The 15,564-nt window shown below is 54.4% G+C and overlaps 7 protein-coding genes across 7 annotated transcripts; 5 read left to right on the top strand and 2 right to left on the bottom strand.

The window, feature by feature from the left end:
• Nucleotides 1-111: 111 nt before the first annotated feature.
• On the bottom strand, nucleotides 112-1,020 carry CCOS01_16318 (uncharacterized protein; the record flags this gene model as incomplete). Its single annotated transcript, XM_060464454.1, has 2 exons — nucleotides 112-389; nucleotides 453-1,020. 2 exons carry the CDS (start codon nucleotides 1,018-1,020, stop codon nucleotides 112-114), a joined length of 846 nt encoding a protein of 281 aa, XP_060304950.1.
• A 1,680-nt stretch (nucleotides 1,021-2,700) lies between these two features.
• CCOS01_16317 (uncharacterized protein) lies at nucleotides 2,701-3,006 on the bottom strand (the record flags this gene model as incomplete). Its single annotated transcript, XM_060464453.1, has 1 exon — nucleotides 2,701-3,006. The coding sequence occupies one exon, from the start codon at nucleotides 3,004-3,006 to the stop codon at nucleotides 2,701-2,703; it is 306 nt and encodes a 101-aa protein (XP_060304949.1).
• A 1,611-nt stretch (nucleotides 3,007-4,617) lies between these two features.
• On the top strand, nucleotides 4,618-5,906 carry CCOS01_16316 (uncharacterized protein; the record flags this gene model as incomplete). The annotated part of the gene is made up of 3 exons (XM_060464452.1): nucleotides 4,618-5,156; nucleotides 5,211-5,452; nucleotides 5,593-5,906. 3 exons carry the CDS (start codon nucleotides 4,618-4,620, stop codon nucleotides 5,904-5,906), a joined length of 1,095 nt encoding a protein of 364 aa, XP_060304948.1.
• A 1,997-nt stretch (nucleotides 5,907-7,903) lies between these two features.
• CCOS01_16315 (uncharacterized protein) lies at nucleotides 7,904-8,893 on the top strand (the record flags this gene model as incomplete). Its single annotated transcript, XM_060464451.1, has 1 exon — nucleotides 7,904-8,893. The coding sequence occupies one exon, from the start codon at nucleotides 7,904-7,906 to the stop codon at nucleotides 8,891-8,893; it is 990 nt and encodes a 329-aa protein (XP_060304947.1).
• A 756-nt stretch (nucleotides 8,894-9,649) lies between these two features.
• On the top strand, nucleotides 9,650-11,496 carry CCOS01_16314 (major facilitator superfamily transporter; the record flags this gene model as incomplete). The annotated part of the gene is made up of 3 exons (XM_060464450.1): nucleotides 9,650-10,052; nucleotides 10,117-10,464; nucleotides 10,517-11,496. The coding sequence occupies 3 exons, from the start codon at nucleotides 9,650-9,652 to the stop codon at nucleotides 11,494-11,496; spliced, it is 1,731 nt and encodes a 576-aa protein (XP_060304946.1).
• A 583-nt stretch (nucleotides 11,497-12,079) lies between these two features.
• Nucleotides 12,080-12,691, top strand: CCOS01_16313 (thioesterase superfamily protein; the record flags this gene model as incomplete). The annotated part of the gene is made up of 1 exon (XM_060464449.1): nucleotides 12,080-12,691. One exon carries the CDS (start codon nucleotides 12,080-12,082, stop codon nucleotides 12,689-12,691), a length of 612 nt encoding a protein of 203 aa, XP_060304945.1.
• A 1,669-nt stretch (nucleotides 12,692-14,360) lies between these two features.
• CCOS01_16312 (uncharacterized protein) lies at nucleotides 14,361-15,295 on the top strand (the record flags this gene model as incomplete). Its single annotated transcript, XM_060464448.1, has 2 exons — nucleotides 14,361-14,472; nucleotides 14,538-15,295. The coding sequence occupies 2 exons, from the start codon at nucleotides 14,361-14,363 to the stop codon at nucleotides 15,293-15,295; spliced, it is 870 nt and encodes a 289-aa protein (XP_060304944.1).
• Nucleotides 15,296-15,564: the final 269 nt, after the last annotated feature.

Raw genomic sequence — 15,564 nt, 5'->3', positions numbered from 1 at the left:
ATAAGTGGTATATAGAATGAGAAACAAAACACGCCCCGCGCCACGCCATCCCAAATTACAAGTGAGGCCTGGACTTGACTCTCATTAGGTTTGATGGAGAAGCAAAAAAAATCAGCTCATGATGGCGGCATGGCACTCGGTCCCGATATTGGGCGTCTCCAAGTTCCCCTTGGTCTGGTTCCCCGGCTTGAGGTAGCAGTTGCCCGGCGCCTTGCCCTCGACGGCACCCGCCCTCGTCGTCCACAGCGGGATGAAGCTGACACCCGTGCACGACGCGTTGCCCTCGAACCCGGGCTCGTAGTTTGTGAAGGATGCGCAGGCGTCCATGCAGTTGTCAAAGTTTGCCGTGAAGAGCGACATCAACGGCGAGTTGGGTGCGTTTTTGTTGCCTTGAGGTGGCATGTCAGTAATGCGCAAAAAGTGAGATGGGATCTCTCAGGTGCACTACTTACAGTACATGGTGAACGTCTTCTTGCCGAAAAAGTCAGTCGTGTACGTCTGGCCAGTCGTCGTCTCGCTCGAGTCGGTGCAGCCGTTGGTGAGGGCGTTGAACCCCGTAGCCGTCGCTGAGGCGCTCGTCACCGTCACCGTCGTCGTCGCCGTCGTCCCGCCGCTCGTCGCTGACGCCGACATGGCCGCCAGCTCCTGGATCGCGTTGTTGGCCCGGCTCGCCTCAACGCCGGTGCCGGCCGCAAGACCGATGACGGCGGCCGCCAAGACGGCGATGATGACGGAGAGGAGGAAGACGAGGAACGTGCAGCCGCAGACGGTCTTTCTGGACTTTTGAGGGGCAGTCTCCCCGGCGGCGTGGTTCTGGTACTGGTTGCCGCCGTAGACGGACTGGTCGACGCCGGAGGCCGGGTACCCGTACGTCGAGCCCTCCTGCTTCATCGGCGTCACGGGTTCTGGCTGTGGCGAGGCCGAGTACGACTGCTGGGGTGGCGGGTGGTAGACCTCGGGGTACTGATGCTGAGGTGCCAGCTCCGGGCCTTCATCGTACTGGTGCTGTGTTGTAGCCATGATCAGTTTTTCGGTGGATCGAATAAGATCTTTGGTGAAGCTGTGAAGAAACCAAAAGAGATGGGGAAAACCGAGAGAAAGGAGAGCCAAGAGGAAGGGGAAAGCAACCAAGCGGGGAACTTACCCTGGGAGCCATTTTTAAGTACTTGACTGTACTCATAAGAGGCAGAGAGAGAGGGACAGACAGACAGGCACCAGAAAAGAGCCGGAAGGATTGGACAAGGTGCGGGACGGGAGAAGCATGAGCTGGGATCGAGAAGGAGGAGGAGCAGGAGGTAGATCAACGAAGGAGCTGGAGTGGCCACGGGTGGAAAGACATGTTAGTCTAGCGTTGCAGTAAAATCTGACCCCGGGCAATGGCCCCCCATGTTACCCATCCTTTGGGCTGATGGTTGAACTCTCTTCAACGTCTGGGCGAAGAGTTACCACAGAGTGATGAGCGTGATGGTGAGAGTGAGAGTGAGCAAGGCATGCATGGCATGGCTACCTAGCCTGCTACACTAGTAGAGGGGGCCAGCACGGGTCGCCGGATCCAATCCTTGAATCGACCACACTCTCGCGTATGTAAGAAGATAGATATTGCAGGGGTCCCGAAGAACGGGGTCGAGACCACCACCGCTGCGGGCACCGGTGGATGGCTGACGGGCCAAGGACAAGAAGAAGAACGTGAGGAAGAAGAAACTTCAGACGGGACCAACCACCATTGGTGATGGAGCTGATGGGCTGAGGCTTTGCAGGGTTCCAGTTGCCTACGTGGGCGCTAAGTTCTCTCCTTTCAAATTTGCCGTGGTTCGTAGGATTTTAAGAAACGAAGCTTGTACTCCGTAGCGTACGCAGTAACATGTAAAATAGCTCCCAGTTGGCGCTTCCTTCGCACGGGTTAGCCGCGAGGAGCACACCAAGAGTCGCACAAGGCCCAGCCACGAAAGCTTGACAGGAGCGTTTGTGCGCCGTTGCCCCTTGGGAGAGTTGGGCGCAGCAAAGACACATGTTTGTGATTTCTGGCCACAATGTATCCCGGCACCGGATACGTCTTCTGCGGGAGAGACAAGCGTTAATGATACCATGCAGGCGAGCGGATCGCCCCAGGCAGCCCTTATGCGCTTCTTTTAGTCGGGTACGCGATGGGCAGAAGATATCTATCACGCCCTCTGCCTCTCTCTCTTAAGGAGGGAAAAACTTGCCTCAAAAGGACCATTGCCTCATGGATTGGCATCAATGATTTCCCAGAACAATTGGATCCGCGGAAAGGAACCAATGGGGTAGTATAGTCAAAGTTGACAAAGCAGAGAGATTGCCAACTCAGTAATGAGCATCACGACATTGTGCTCTCTGGGTTGCTAGTGCTTACCAGCTGTGGGACACAGTTTGACAAGGGCCACCCATGGATGCTACATTGCTACCACATTCGACTTACCCAATAACAGGGTTTGTGGGAACGGCGGGCCTGCGGGCTGAATTTGTGAGGTTACAATTGATTGCCTATTGCAACGCTGAGCGTATCCATGATTCCGCACAATCTCAATTGTCGATGGCCGCCAGATCTGAGGTTTTCCTCGTCAATGGGAAAACCGAATTGCTTTTTCAAGATGGGCATCCGTATAAAGTAAGGCAAGGTGAACGCCAGCAAAGGGTCCGGGATTAGAAGGTTGAATGAAAGGGACCAGCTAGCAGACATAGTCAACCGTGCCGTTGCGGCGCCTTATTGCGCCTGGGATCGTTTTTAGCAAGAGGGCCGAAGCGGCAAGCCCTTCCCGTGGATGGAAAGGTGGCACGCCGCACGCCGCACGCCGCACCACCATCTCTATTCTCTCCTGGGCTGGACCGCTGGGCTGCCTCGTCCGCCCGTTTGCTCAGGAACTCGCGCTTCTTGAGGGCATGGGCGCTCCCGTTGCCAGGCTGGTTGGTGTGTGTGGTTACTGGTGTGTGCGTGGCCACGTTCGTTATGGAGACAGAGGGGAAGAGGAGATGAAAGGCTATCTTCATCTCTATCTCTGGGCGAAAGGGTGGAACAGTGTACTCCGTAGTTGTGGGGTTATCAACTTATCACCCACAGGCTTTCTTCCGGATGTTGAAGAACTCCGAAATCAAAAGATGGAGGTTTCTGCTCAGCGCCTGCGGCAAGATGCAGAAATTTTGAAAGGGGAAGTAGATCAACACACGATACCCTGTAGTCGCCGACGTGGACTGAAGTGGTATGGTCCATCAACGCCCGCAGGCAGTGCTTAGAAGTTCGAGTCTTGGAGATGTATAGATCGATCTTTTATCGACTCTTTTCGGTGACAGACGTTGAGACGTTGCTGATGAACCAGCAAGCATCCATATCCTCTCCAAGACCCAACTCTGAGCGGTTTGTGAGCAAGAGAAATACGACGCATGGACAACCAAATAATCCAAGAGCGGGAAAAGGCTTCTCTTCTGGGATGGCCCTGAGAGATTGGCCTGAGCTCATCCCACCCCCTGGCCGAGTCTGCGCCTCTAGCAGGATAACCCCCGGCGGTCCGACTAAGCTTCTTTCAGCCGTACGAAGCAGCCGTCCAATCGCCCCTCGGAGGAGCTGCTGGGGTTCTTAACCGCCAGGCAGACCACAATTTCGCCAACAGAACCAGAGGAGAATCACTAATCATGAGTATTTTCAACATCCGCATCGGATCGGGGGAGAAGGATCATCTTCGCCGAGAGGGAGTCTCGTCAATCTTGTTTAGTCGTTGCGAAAGAGCTTTGCTCATCGACGCTCGGCCCATGGCCCAACCCAGCCGAGAGGAACTTGCTTCCAGAGATATGATAAAAGGGTGACCTCACCTCATTTTAACGTCAGCAAGACCATGTGACGAGCCGTCCTCATTTCTCGTAATCCTGCGGCACAGCAGCAACAGCAGAGGCTATGCCACCACGGTTCGAGAGCCATTGTTCCCATTGTGGTTGGTATCTGCCGTGACCAGCTTGTTCTTTTTTGAAGGTCCAGACGGGCTCATCTTGGAAATTCCCTGAACGTCCCAGGCGAGCTTGAGCGGCACAAGCAGCCATAGATATCGCGGTAACACCTTTATCCCCTCACAACTAAGTAAGTACTTAGAATATCACTTGGTGATGACCATTTTCTCCCAGGGTCATCGAGATTATATCTGTCTGCATCCGACATTGCAAGTCGCAAGCTGGGTCGATACGGATGCTCCTGCCAGCGTATTTTGAAGCTGGTATCGTGAGATCAGCTAGAATGATCTCAACATCAATTCGCACTCCTAGGGTTTGTTCCTTCATCGCCGGACCCATGAGCATATCTCAATTAAGCTCTTGGTCCTGCACCTCTACATTGGGCCCCTGTCAGGCACAGTCTTCCCAATGGCTGGAAGAACATCCTCCTCCGCACAGAAGTCCCTTTCGCTTCGCGACCCCCGTTGGTTTAAGGCAGACTTCACTGAAGTCACAACCAACTCTTTTGCCAAGCTTCATCGAAAAGTCATTTAAAGGGGGGCCGCTTCGTCGCTCTGAGCTTGAGTTGCTATGTGAAAGACAACACCTGCAACTTACAAGTACCTCCGCCCGGCTCCCGGAAACATCATCAAACTTCACGCCCTGAGCAATCCTTCTGTTACGATGAAGACGTCGTCGCTCCTTCCCGCCGTCTCGGCGATATTGGCTCTCGTCGACGCGCAAACGACCGCGACATCGACCTCCAGCGTGCAGGCTCCTCGAGTCACATCATCCGCTAGAGCTTTCTTTATCTATGATACTCATCCGACCGGGAGTCTCGAAGCATCTGTCGTTGCGTACGAGCGCGAGACGGCAACATACCAAGTTGTGTGCCCAACGGCCGATGCAGCCTGCCAAAAGGAGGGTTACTGGCCGGCCAACGTCACCCACATTGAGGGCTCTAGCTGGGTCGGAAGTAATACGGCCACGTCCGGCATCGTGAAATATTGGGACTGCCGGCTCGGCACTGGCGGCCGTCCCGTGATTTCAGATCAGTATGGACGGTGCCACGTATCAACGTCAACCCCCTCGCTCAGGACCGGGACTATGGATGAGGAGCTCGCCGTCAACACATGCTTCGTGGAGGCGCGCTCTGTCGTTGTGGCCATTACTGCAGGATTGGAGAAGGTTGAGGCAGTCCACCGGATACTCACGGAATCCGAGTACGTTGGGGCTTGGGAAGCTTCGTCTCTAATGTCTCTGATGAGTTCTCGCAGTGCGACCGGAACGTGTTCGCCCTTCACAAGCCCTGCGCCTTACACCGGTTCTCTTGTCACGGGGAGCTCAAGTTCGTCGTTACCTGCGGAGACAGGTGCCGCAACTGGTACGGGAACGGGTGCGGGAACGGGTGCGGGAACGGGTGCGGGAACGGGCTCGACGACAGGTGCGGCAAGTGGCACGGCAACAGGCACGGCGGCGACTGGTGCGGCATCGGGTGCGGCGACTAGTGTAGCTTCGAGTATGTTGATGTTGCTTGGAGCGGCGTTTGTGGGGTGTGGTACTCTTTGGTGATCGGCACATCAAGTGATGGGATGAAAGCTACGATGGAGTAAAGTAGCATCCATGTAGCAGATCAAGACATGGCACCTTGGTGTTCAGTCATCATTGCCGCCAATAATATGGTATACCGCCGCGTGCCAAAGGCCAATCTACCCCGCGATCCTGTGACAACATCCGAGAAAGGTCGAGACTGTGCGCGCGATGCCGCAGCCGCATGTGAGCTTCGGGCCGGGAGGGATGAAATGTCAGCCGGGCTTCTTGACAGCTTTCTGTCGTCGGAAACGCGCCGCGCGAGACAGACAAGACAGTGGCATGACAAGGCAAGGCTGCGTTTGTTACCCCGCCTGTTCGAACTTTGGATACGAATGCTTCGGGACGTCCTCCTCTGGACTGTTGCCGGGCGCAGGGATTAAGCTTTCTAGTTCCCTCTGGCCAGTTTCAAGACGGCTTGAAACCCGGTGCCGTCAGTAAAGTTGTGCTGAACACGTATGCCTCCATCGCGAATCTCAAATCATGTTGCGGCTGTTGATTGGCCGCCGGTGGTTTGGGTTCGAATGCGAGTGCTTCTTGCAGCTTGTCTGTGGGCAAAGGTTGAAAGTTGGTGTCAAAAGTTATCAAGTAATTATCCTGTCTGTTTTGAGATGGATAGCAAAGCTAAGATTGATGGCTTTGTCGATGCTGGTTATAGAGTCTCGGTTTCGTAAACGCCGTATAGGAGTTGTCGTCTCAACAACTTTAGTTGGATGCCAAGGAAGGAACACAACTAATAGGACTAATAGTGCGCCCTACCTGTAGATAATCCAACTCAAACCTCGGTTGCAACTGACAAAAGCAATCAAGGTTCAGCTCGGAATTGAGGCAAGCCGCAAGTCGCAAGAACGGAACGCAGAGTGAGGTAGCATGCCGAGTGGGCCTTAATTGCTTACCTAAAGCCAGCAATTACCTGCGACTGGAGGGGGGATTCAGGGTCGGGAAACAGCTCCGGGGGTCCTAGTTTCATGCATGTCATAGCTTTCCGTAGGTATTGCTGTGAAGATCTTCCATTGTCTGTCTCTATCCGTACGGGGAATATATAAGGCAAGGTACCGGGTCTCGAGGATGGGTTGCTGGCATATACTTTGGTTTACTATCGATCGAGTTGAGATGGATTCGAACCGAGGCGGATGGTCACGAAAATAGTGACATCTGATGCACTCGAAAGCGAGGCACTAGCAGTCTGCAGTGTCCAGAAGAAGGCCTGTTCCCGTGTTCCATGGACCATGGCACTCAAGGCCGTGGCTAAGCCCCCATGATCTCCATCGGAGCACAGACAGCCCCAGAATCTTGAGCCTCCAGTGAGGGAACGGAGGCAAGGAAGGATCTTCGAAGAATCAGACACTTTGCTGTGTAAGGTGCATGGGAAAAGCCACACACAACAGCCAACCTGCGATCCCAGAACGTACATACTTACGTACCTACCTGGACATAAGGTAGGTACGGATAGTGGAAGAGCTCTCTCTCTCTCTCTCTCTCTCCCGGCCACACGTCCCGGATGGTGGCGCCTGCCAGATCCTGGGTGGCCATTTCTTATTGGCATATTTTCTTTCCCGTCCCTTCCCTCCAGCAGCGCAGCTCCCCAGTCCAGTCACCTTCAGCTTCCCTTTCTCACTTCTCGACATTCCTCTGCCTCACGCCTTGCTGTCTCTTCGCCTGGCCTGATCTTGCTCTTCTTTTCTTGCTTTTCCCGCCCCGATTTGCACTTTATCCATTGACTTGTGGCCACTCACACTTCGCCTTTCCAATTTCACCTTCCAACAGGCTACGCCGCTTTCGACCTCCCCAGTCTTTGTTTGCCCCCCCAAGGAGCAATATTTCGTTGGGCGTCAGGTGCGCCGCAGCCCAGCGTGCGATGCGACAAGCTATGTTTCCTCGACTACAGCTCGAATAATGCATTGCGTACCGTTCAACTCACCGTCGAACCGGCAATTCACAACACCTGACCCCTATCTGTCTTTCTGCCAGCTTCTCCCATCTCCAACTTTGGCTCAACCCCGTCTCGGGTCTTGTACTCCCTGACGCGCCTCTCCTCTCGATAGGACGTACGACACCCATCACCCGCTACGCCTCTTCCACCTCTCTGGCGGGTTTGGGCTGTCTTATTCGTCCAACCTGCTCACCTCAGCCAACAACACATCTCTCGCTCTCGACGCCGCTGAATGACGACAAACCCGGGCAAGCGACGACACTCGATCTCGACTTTGGCAAATAGAAGCTCTCATCCGACCCCTAGCTCGGAGCTCTCCACCGATCTGCGCTCGTTATCGTTCCCGTCTCCCCCTGAGCTACCTGCTTAGGCCCCGCCACGTACCGCTTCGTCCTATCTTCCACAACCCCTCCCCGCCCATCCCAAGCTTTATCGCGACTACCCACAATGCCTACCTACCTCTGCCACGGATTTCGTTGGGACCGTCGAAGCATCCGCGTCTTTGTCGTCGTCCAGAACATTGACGATGCTGCCCCCGAATGGATCATTGCGCCAAACTCGTCTCCTGCCATCCTCGAGTCCTTCTACTCTCTCTTCGACTTCCTTCCCGAGCCCATACCCGACGAAACCGAGGCCCAACGTGACAAGAAGAAGCGCAACAAGTCCAAAGCATCCAAAGCCGCCGCACTGCGCAACGAATACGATGTCCCAGCCTCGACCGTGCCGCCAGAGGAGGATGACGTCCTGCAGAACGACTGGAGTGCTGTCAAGCTGCTCGAGGAGTATGACCCGACTGATCTAAGCTATGTCAGCCGTCCCTACGCATATGTTGCCGACCACGTAGTACGCATTGATCTGAGCAACTCAATAACGGAGGAGATCATGCGGTACGAAGAACGACTGAGCGAGACCAAGGCGATGGCAAGCGCCCCTAGCGATGAATTCTACAAGGCGAAGAAGAGCTCGTCAGGGAAGAAGGCTGGCTGGTTCGAAAAGCTGAGAGATCAGCTTCAACGAGGAGAGGATATTCGCTGGTACATTGTGGTATGCGGCGACGAGGTGCGCGATTTCCCTGAAGACATGGGTGCGGCAAGGGCAGAAGAGGAGGAGTTGGATAGGGAGGCTGAAAACGCGACACCCCGGCCCCGCGACCGCAGTGCAGGTCCTTCAACATCGAGAGGAGGGGCATCACCCCGTGAGTACGTGTCGAGCGTACCAGCGAGTCAGTTCGCAACAGCCATGTCGCCGCAACAGCTCTCACCAAAGGAGGCGGGTCTGCCCTACGGCACACTTCCCCAGCATCCCAACATGGTTGGCAATTGGACGGAAAAGGAGACGCCAACACTACAAAGCAAACCTTCAATGGACTTTAGGCCAAAGACACCCAAGGGCGGCGGCTTCAGAAGATTATTCGGAAAGAAGGGCGATGATCCATAGAGAGGCGGCCTCGGAAGACTGTTCGGGAAGAAGGGCCATGATGACATTTATTAGAAGCTCAATGGTGAGCTTCTTTGAGGCAGCTCTCCACGACCTGAGCCTGTATTTGTACCACTGTACCGTGTGCTGTCTTAGGTACGACACGCCACGGCATCCTCCGTTTTAAGCGAACCATCCGCACGCCTGCGCGACATTTTAGTAGACACGGTTTCAAAGCGAAGGCGTTTACTTGTATAATTGACTACTTCATTGAAAACAGACAAGGAGAGGAAGAAGAGAGAGAAAGGGAGATTATTAAAGTCTTCATCTTTTATCCCTGTTTGCTCCAATATCTTGCCGCACATCGTCCCGACACCCGCAACCCGCAATCCGCTAAACCCAGCCGCAATGACACCTTGGAGGATCCGCAGCTTTCCCTTTCACTAACAGCTGGAGTAGAGCAGGGGTTAGCTTGCCAAGGTACGTCACTGGTCGTGGGACCTCTCTCGATCATCCTTCCACCGTCCACGTATTTCAGTAGCAACGCGCCCAGCTCGCTCTTTCAAGACATCAATCTTAACCTAGCTTCGTCGGCAACACCCACCTTCAATGCGGCGGAACGAAGACCTGCATTCATCGCGGACTACGGCCTGCAAGCCAAACATCTGCACAGCATCCAATTCCATGACTTAAATTGCTCCTGCCTGCAGAACAGTCCCCAGGTGACCGTGTGTCCTCGACTCTGACGGGACGCATGACGTTCCCCTCCCTGTGGTAATGGCCGAATCCTCGAGGCTTCAGACACCTAGCCGTTCAAATCGCTCTGGCGAAGCGTCACCGTCATTTACGCAGACCACGGCCGAGTTCAGTCTCGACAGCGACCTCGATTTCGACCCTGACGACGACGATGATGATGTCGAGGACTTGCATTTGCATGAGGCACAGCTTGGCGGTGGCCAGGCCTACGAGCTGAAGAGCCTAAGTGCATCACCTGCGAAGGATACTGACGACGGATGGGGTGATGAAGTGCCGTCGCTGCGGAGAAGAGCTAGCACCAGCACCGTCGCGAGCTTCCAGCTTTACACCCCTGACGAGGAGAGGTCCGTTGTTCGCAAGCACGACCGAAAGCTGGTAGTTTTTGTAGCACTGCTATTTATGCTCAGTTTCTTGGATCGATCTAGTATGGCATACCTTGAGCCGCGGCCATGTGATCTTGCAACCTACTGACAGCCCCTCCTCTCCAGATATTGGCAATGCGCGCATAGCTGGTATGGACGAGGATCTGCAGACGAATCCCCCGTGGGACGGTTGGTATGAGTGGACATTGACGGCCTTCTATATCTCGTACATCTTCTTTGAGTGGATGTCGCTGTTATGGAAGCTCATCCCTGCCCACATATACGTCTCCATGATTGTCCTCTCATGGGGACTGACTGCCTCGCTGCAGTCCGTCTCCGTCTCGTACCCTACGCTCATTTTCCTTCGGGTTTTGCTGGGTATCGGAGAGGCCGGCTTCACAGGCATACCGTTCTACCTATCCTTCTTCTTCAAACGAGAGGAACTAGCATTTCGTACCGCTATATTCATCTCTGGTCAGTATCTCGTCACTCCAGACGACCGTTCCAACCGACTGATTATGGGCAGCCGCGCCGTTGGCAACAACATTCGCATCGTCCTTGGCTTGGCTCATCACCAACTATGCAGAGGCTGGACCCATAGCCCCTTGGCGTCTCTTGTTCCTCGTCGAGGGCTTCCCATCCGTTCTCGCCGCCGTAGCCGCGTGGCACATCATTCCCGATAGCCCGGATACGGCGCGTTATCTCACTGCGCGGGAGCAAAAGGTGGCTCGCCTTCGACTTCGACGCGAGAAGCCGCGCCAGAAGAAACATGGGGGAAAGGGTCATAGCAATCTCAACCTTGGTGAAGTGTTTGCTGTCTTGTGCGATCCCATGGCGTTGCTGACCGCGGCCATGTTCTTCCTTACCAACATGGCGTACTCCTCCCTACCCGTATTCCTGCCCAAGATCCTCACCGAGATGGGCCACTCTCGCCTCGCATCGCAAGGCCTTAGTGCTCCTCCATACTTCCTGGCCTTTCTTGCCGTACTTTTCACAGCGCATCTATCTGATCGGGCGCAAACCCGGTCCATTCCCATCATACTGCATGCCCTCGCATCGGCCGGCGGATACGCCGCGCTCGCCCTAGCAAAGCCCATCGGTCTCTCGCCATTGCTGCGGTATCTCGCAGTGTACCCGGCGGCCATTGGCTTCTTCAACGTCGTAACGCTCACCGTAGCATGGAGCATCAACAACCAAGCGTCCGAGAGTAGGCAGGGTGGGGGGTTCGCCCTGATGCAGATTATTGGGCAATGCGGACCGCTTGTGGGGACGAGGTTATACCCGGATCGAGACGCACCTTTCTATGCGCCTGGGATGCAGACCTGCGCGGGTGCGATGCTCGCCGTGGCTGTCTTGGCGCTGTCTCTGAGGTTCTACCTCTCCTACTTGAACCGCAAGACAGACGTCGCTTGCGCCGTCGGTAGCGAAGCCGAAGAAGAGGAGGGCTTGGTGGGATCTGGGGGCCGTAAGAGGACGGCCAGCGAGGGGTTTCGATACATGCTGTAAAGACGAGAGGACAATATTGTAGTAAAGTGTCTATATCCACAAGCCATGCGTGTCAGTGGGTAGTTGTGAATGTAAGCAGGTAAGCGCCTTAGTTGCAGATCAAGGCATGGGATGAACCTGCCACCGCCGAACCTCCAGAAGAAACCTATAAAATTCCTTGATTGAACTTTTGTGGTGAGAACCGCCAATAGGGAACTTTCGAGTCTATTATTGCTCGTCCCATGTTTCTTGTAGTTTAAGGTAGCGGCCACCCTGACAGCCAATAAGGCTACCCGCAACTACCTTACCTTACGTGGATGTGGTGACATGCCGCGTGCCAACGCACGGGCCCGATCTGATAAAAAAAGACCTCGGCTCTTTTCCAACTCAATTGAAGCTCTCAACCTGGAATTCAAAGAACGCCCACAGCTCATCACCAACCGGGTCTCCATCAAAACCATTGGACTCCGAAGTCGCCCATCTCAATAGTACATGTCGTCAAGATTGGGTCGCTTGCCTACGCGTAACATTCGACAATATCCAAAGATTGTGAAAGGGCATCAAGCTTTAAGCTCGTAAGGACAGGGGACAGCAGACCGCAACAATGAAGTCGGCAAACCCAGACGTCCAGCATTTCCTGTCCATCCCCTGGTGCGCGGCGCACCTCAACGAACCAGACACGGTCCGCGACACAGCGCCCTCGCGGTTCCCCAAACAAAACACTGAGGACCAGCTTTTTTCAACGACCCTCAACACGACGGATACGATTGCCGCGTACCTGACCTTTTACAAGCGGCCGTCGTCGTCGTCGTCAGCATCCTCAAGTACCTTGACCTCAGACAGACCAAAGGACGACGACGCCGGCCCCACCGTCATCCGCCAGCTCAAAGCCCTCCTCACGCTCCGCAGCGGGATAAACGGGTACCCGGACGTCTCGCACGGCGGCATCGTCGCCACGATTCTGGATGAGACGATTGGGCTCGTGTTTCCTGTCAACAAGAGTAACGGGTTGATTCCCGACGCGGCGTACATGACGGCGTATTTGAACGTCACGTATGTGAAGCCCGTGAGGACGCCGCAGACGGTGCTGTGTGTTGTTGAGGTGACGAAAGTTGTCGGAAGGAAGTGGTGGATTGATGCGAGGATCGAGGATGAGGGGGGCGCGGTGCTGGCGAGGGCGGAGAGTTTGTATGTGAGGTTGGTTGAGAAGCTTTGAGAGTGGGCATAGAGGTGAAAGCGTAGATGTCTGAAGTTTGCTATGGGAGGGTTTGATTGGGTTTCGGCTCAATTGATGTGATTAGGATGGAAGGCGGCGTACATGCTATCTTGATAGAGGTGTGCAGCGATTACACATACCACGAGTGCATAGAATCTTTGCTCCGAACGAGTAGCAGAGCTTGCTAGATTAGAAGTTCAAAAAAACTCTTCACACGATTGAATACTTATTTGTTTTGTGGAAAAGAGGCAGGCTACGTACTTTGACAGACAAGGAGGGAGAATCACGTCAATGGGTTGTCCGATTTTGGCTACTTACCCGAAGTACAATATTGCCAGGTGAAGAGTCAGATTCGTATATTGACATGAGTGGTTCCAAGCACTTGTATTCTGCTCCAGCCGTCAATCGGTATGTGGATGGAGTTTCAATGAGTGTGATTGATTCGACTCTGCTATGGAACCATATCGATGCGTGCTACTGCGAGGTGAAAGTCCAAGGCTCACGAATATGTGGCTAAGTCTAGTAGTATTCATGGGGATGGAATACTGTCTTAGAGGCTGCAGGCTAGCGTCTGTATCGAGGGATTGCGAGGTATCCCATATATGCCCCCTTAATCTCATTCCTGCCACCAGCCAGTAGGCGCCCGTCTAGGTCGACGGGTCAGGTCAAACTGGCTGGGTGGTGGAGTGGTATAAGGTCAACTTTCAAATCGCCAACCAGCCTACTCGACGACAGGCTTAGCGCATACGAGTATCACTAGTTCGAGTCCCGGAATGAGCATCAAGAGATGTAGCCACACCGGCGGTGAACTCTTTTTTGAAATATTACTACTAGTACATTGATGGGCGAATGCTCCTTGCCTAGGTGTATTAACGTTATCCCGAGCTGAGCTGCGACCACATCCTTTAGTTCTCTTGGAAACGTCTACTTATGATCTGAATCCGGATTTTGAGAAACTTCCTCATCATATTTATTATTAAGCTTACATATCTCGTGTTACAGAGAAAATGGTGCTTTCTCTCTTTGATGAAGAATGATTTCGGATAGGAAATCGTTTAATGCTCCGAATGCGAGTGTCAACTTCGCAACGAGGTGCCAGATGACGGTTCCTCGAAGAGATCGTCCGCCCTGAGAGGTGAGGCTCATAAGGGGTCCTCAACGCTGCTAAAAGCTTGAAGGTAAGTCATCGCACGTGTAGAATTAGCTCTCGAGAATCTGTCATAGGCTTTCTTCTCGCAGGCGGTTTTGTTCATGCTTGCTTGCCGTTAGGTAGATCCCGGAATGTGAAGTCCGATAGCCAGGAGCCGGGGAGGGCCCACAGTCCACAACGTCCAACGCGGATCGCACTGGCCACCGGAAAAAACGCGCTAAGCTACTTTCGTCTCACTTTCTCGAACCTCTCATCGCAGGATCCACCTAAAATTTCATCCTTGCTCAATCGCTTCATCGACTTCATCAACCTTTCTCACTCTCATACAGAGATCTTACACATACATCGTCTGCAAAACGAATCGCACCCGCCCGATCCAGGCACGTTCAAAGCGTCTAGTCCATACGAAACTTCATTTATCCAGGGTGGGACACCGCGCCTCGCTCGTTTCCGACAGCTTGACCGATCCTCGCCCCATCCCAGTCTCTCTCTCACTCACCATCACCACCATCCCAAATCATGGCTCCCAAACGCGCCGCCGAGGGTACATCCTCCTCAAAAGACCACCAAGTCAAGAAGCGCAAGGGCTTCGGACCAAACACCCTCCCTGAGGGTCCATGGCGTAGAAAGGGTAATGAGCTCACACGTCCCTGAACCTCTCACATGATCATCATTCACTAACCTCCACCCTCACAGTCGAAAAGAAGAAAATCGAGCTCATCCACAAGGCCAAGATCAAAAAGGCCTACGCAAAGATCAAGGAGCGAGAACTCGCTTCTCGGGAGCCCTCCTCCTCCTCCTCAAATGCGCAGCAGCCCGCCGCCGCGCTGGCAAAGGACATCTCAAGCGAAGATGAGCTCGACTCCCTCCAGGACCCCTCCAGCAAGACGGGATCTCCCGCGCCAACTTCAGCACCAGCAGCGGCAACCGCATCATCGTCAGCAGTAGAGACAAGCACATCCTCATTCTCATCAACACCAACACCGCCAACAACAGCAACAGCAACAGCAACAACCACGCCTCACCCCTCAAAAGAAGAAGTCCACCCCTCCCGCGCAGAAATGCTCGAAAATGACGGCGAAACCCCCAACCCAAACACAATCGCCGTCAAATGCAAGCACGCGGCGGAAGAATCAGCCGATGCCGCCGCGAACGAGGACACCGCCGGCGGCGACCGCTACGAACCCCGCCAGCAGCGCAGACCCCGCAAACCAGGCTACTACGAGAAGCAGCTCGCCCACGCCGAGAAGAAAAAAGCCGAGGCCGAGGCCCGCCGCGCCGAGATCCAGCGCCGCCGCGAGGAGCGCGAGCGCAAGACGGCCGACCGCGAGCGGTACCGCCGGGCCATGGCGAAGGCGCGCAAGGGGTCCGAGAACGGCGGGCAGCGCAGGCTGGGCAGGGAGAGCGCGCTGCTGCTGGAGAAGGTGAGGCGCATGGTTGGGGACTCAAAGTAAAGGTGCAAAAACCGAGAAAAAGAAGGATGGGAAGAAGGAGCGGGTCAGACCTGATAAGTAGTCTGGCACGCCCTTATACAGAGCTTGATACCACATTGTATATATCATTATCACATTGTTAGGGCACCACGGTTTATAAAAGTTTCGGCTTGGCTTTGTTCAGATACAAAGGATGGGCTGGGCCATCCATGAGATATTTGCAGCGTCACTAAACTTGGAATTCCATCTCGCCCGCAATGACTCCATGCGCAAGTACCATGCTCTTCAGC

Source organism: Colletotrichum costaricense, assembly GCF_030867565.1.
Source record: "Colletotrichum costaricense strain IMI 309622 chromosome Unknown Scaffold_29.1, whole genome shotgun sequence".
In the NCBI taxonomy this organism is placed as follows: Eukaryota; Fungi; Ascomycota; class Sordariomycetes; order Glomerellales; family Glomerellaceae; genus Colletotrichum; species Colletotrichum costaricense.
The sequence above is the reverse complement of the archived record's forward strand: the minus strand, read 5'-3'. Positions and strand labels throughout refer to the sequence as shown.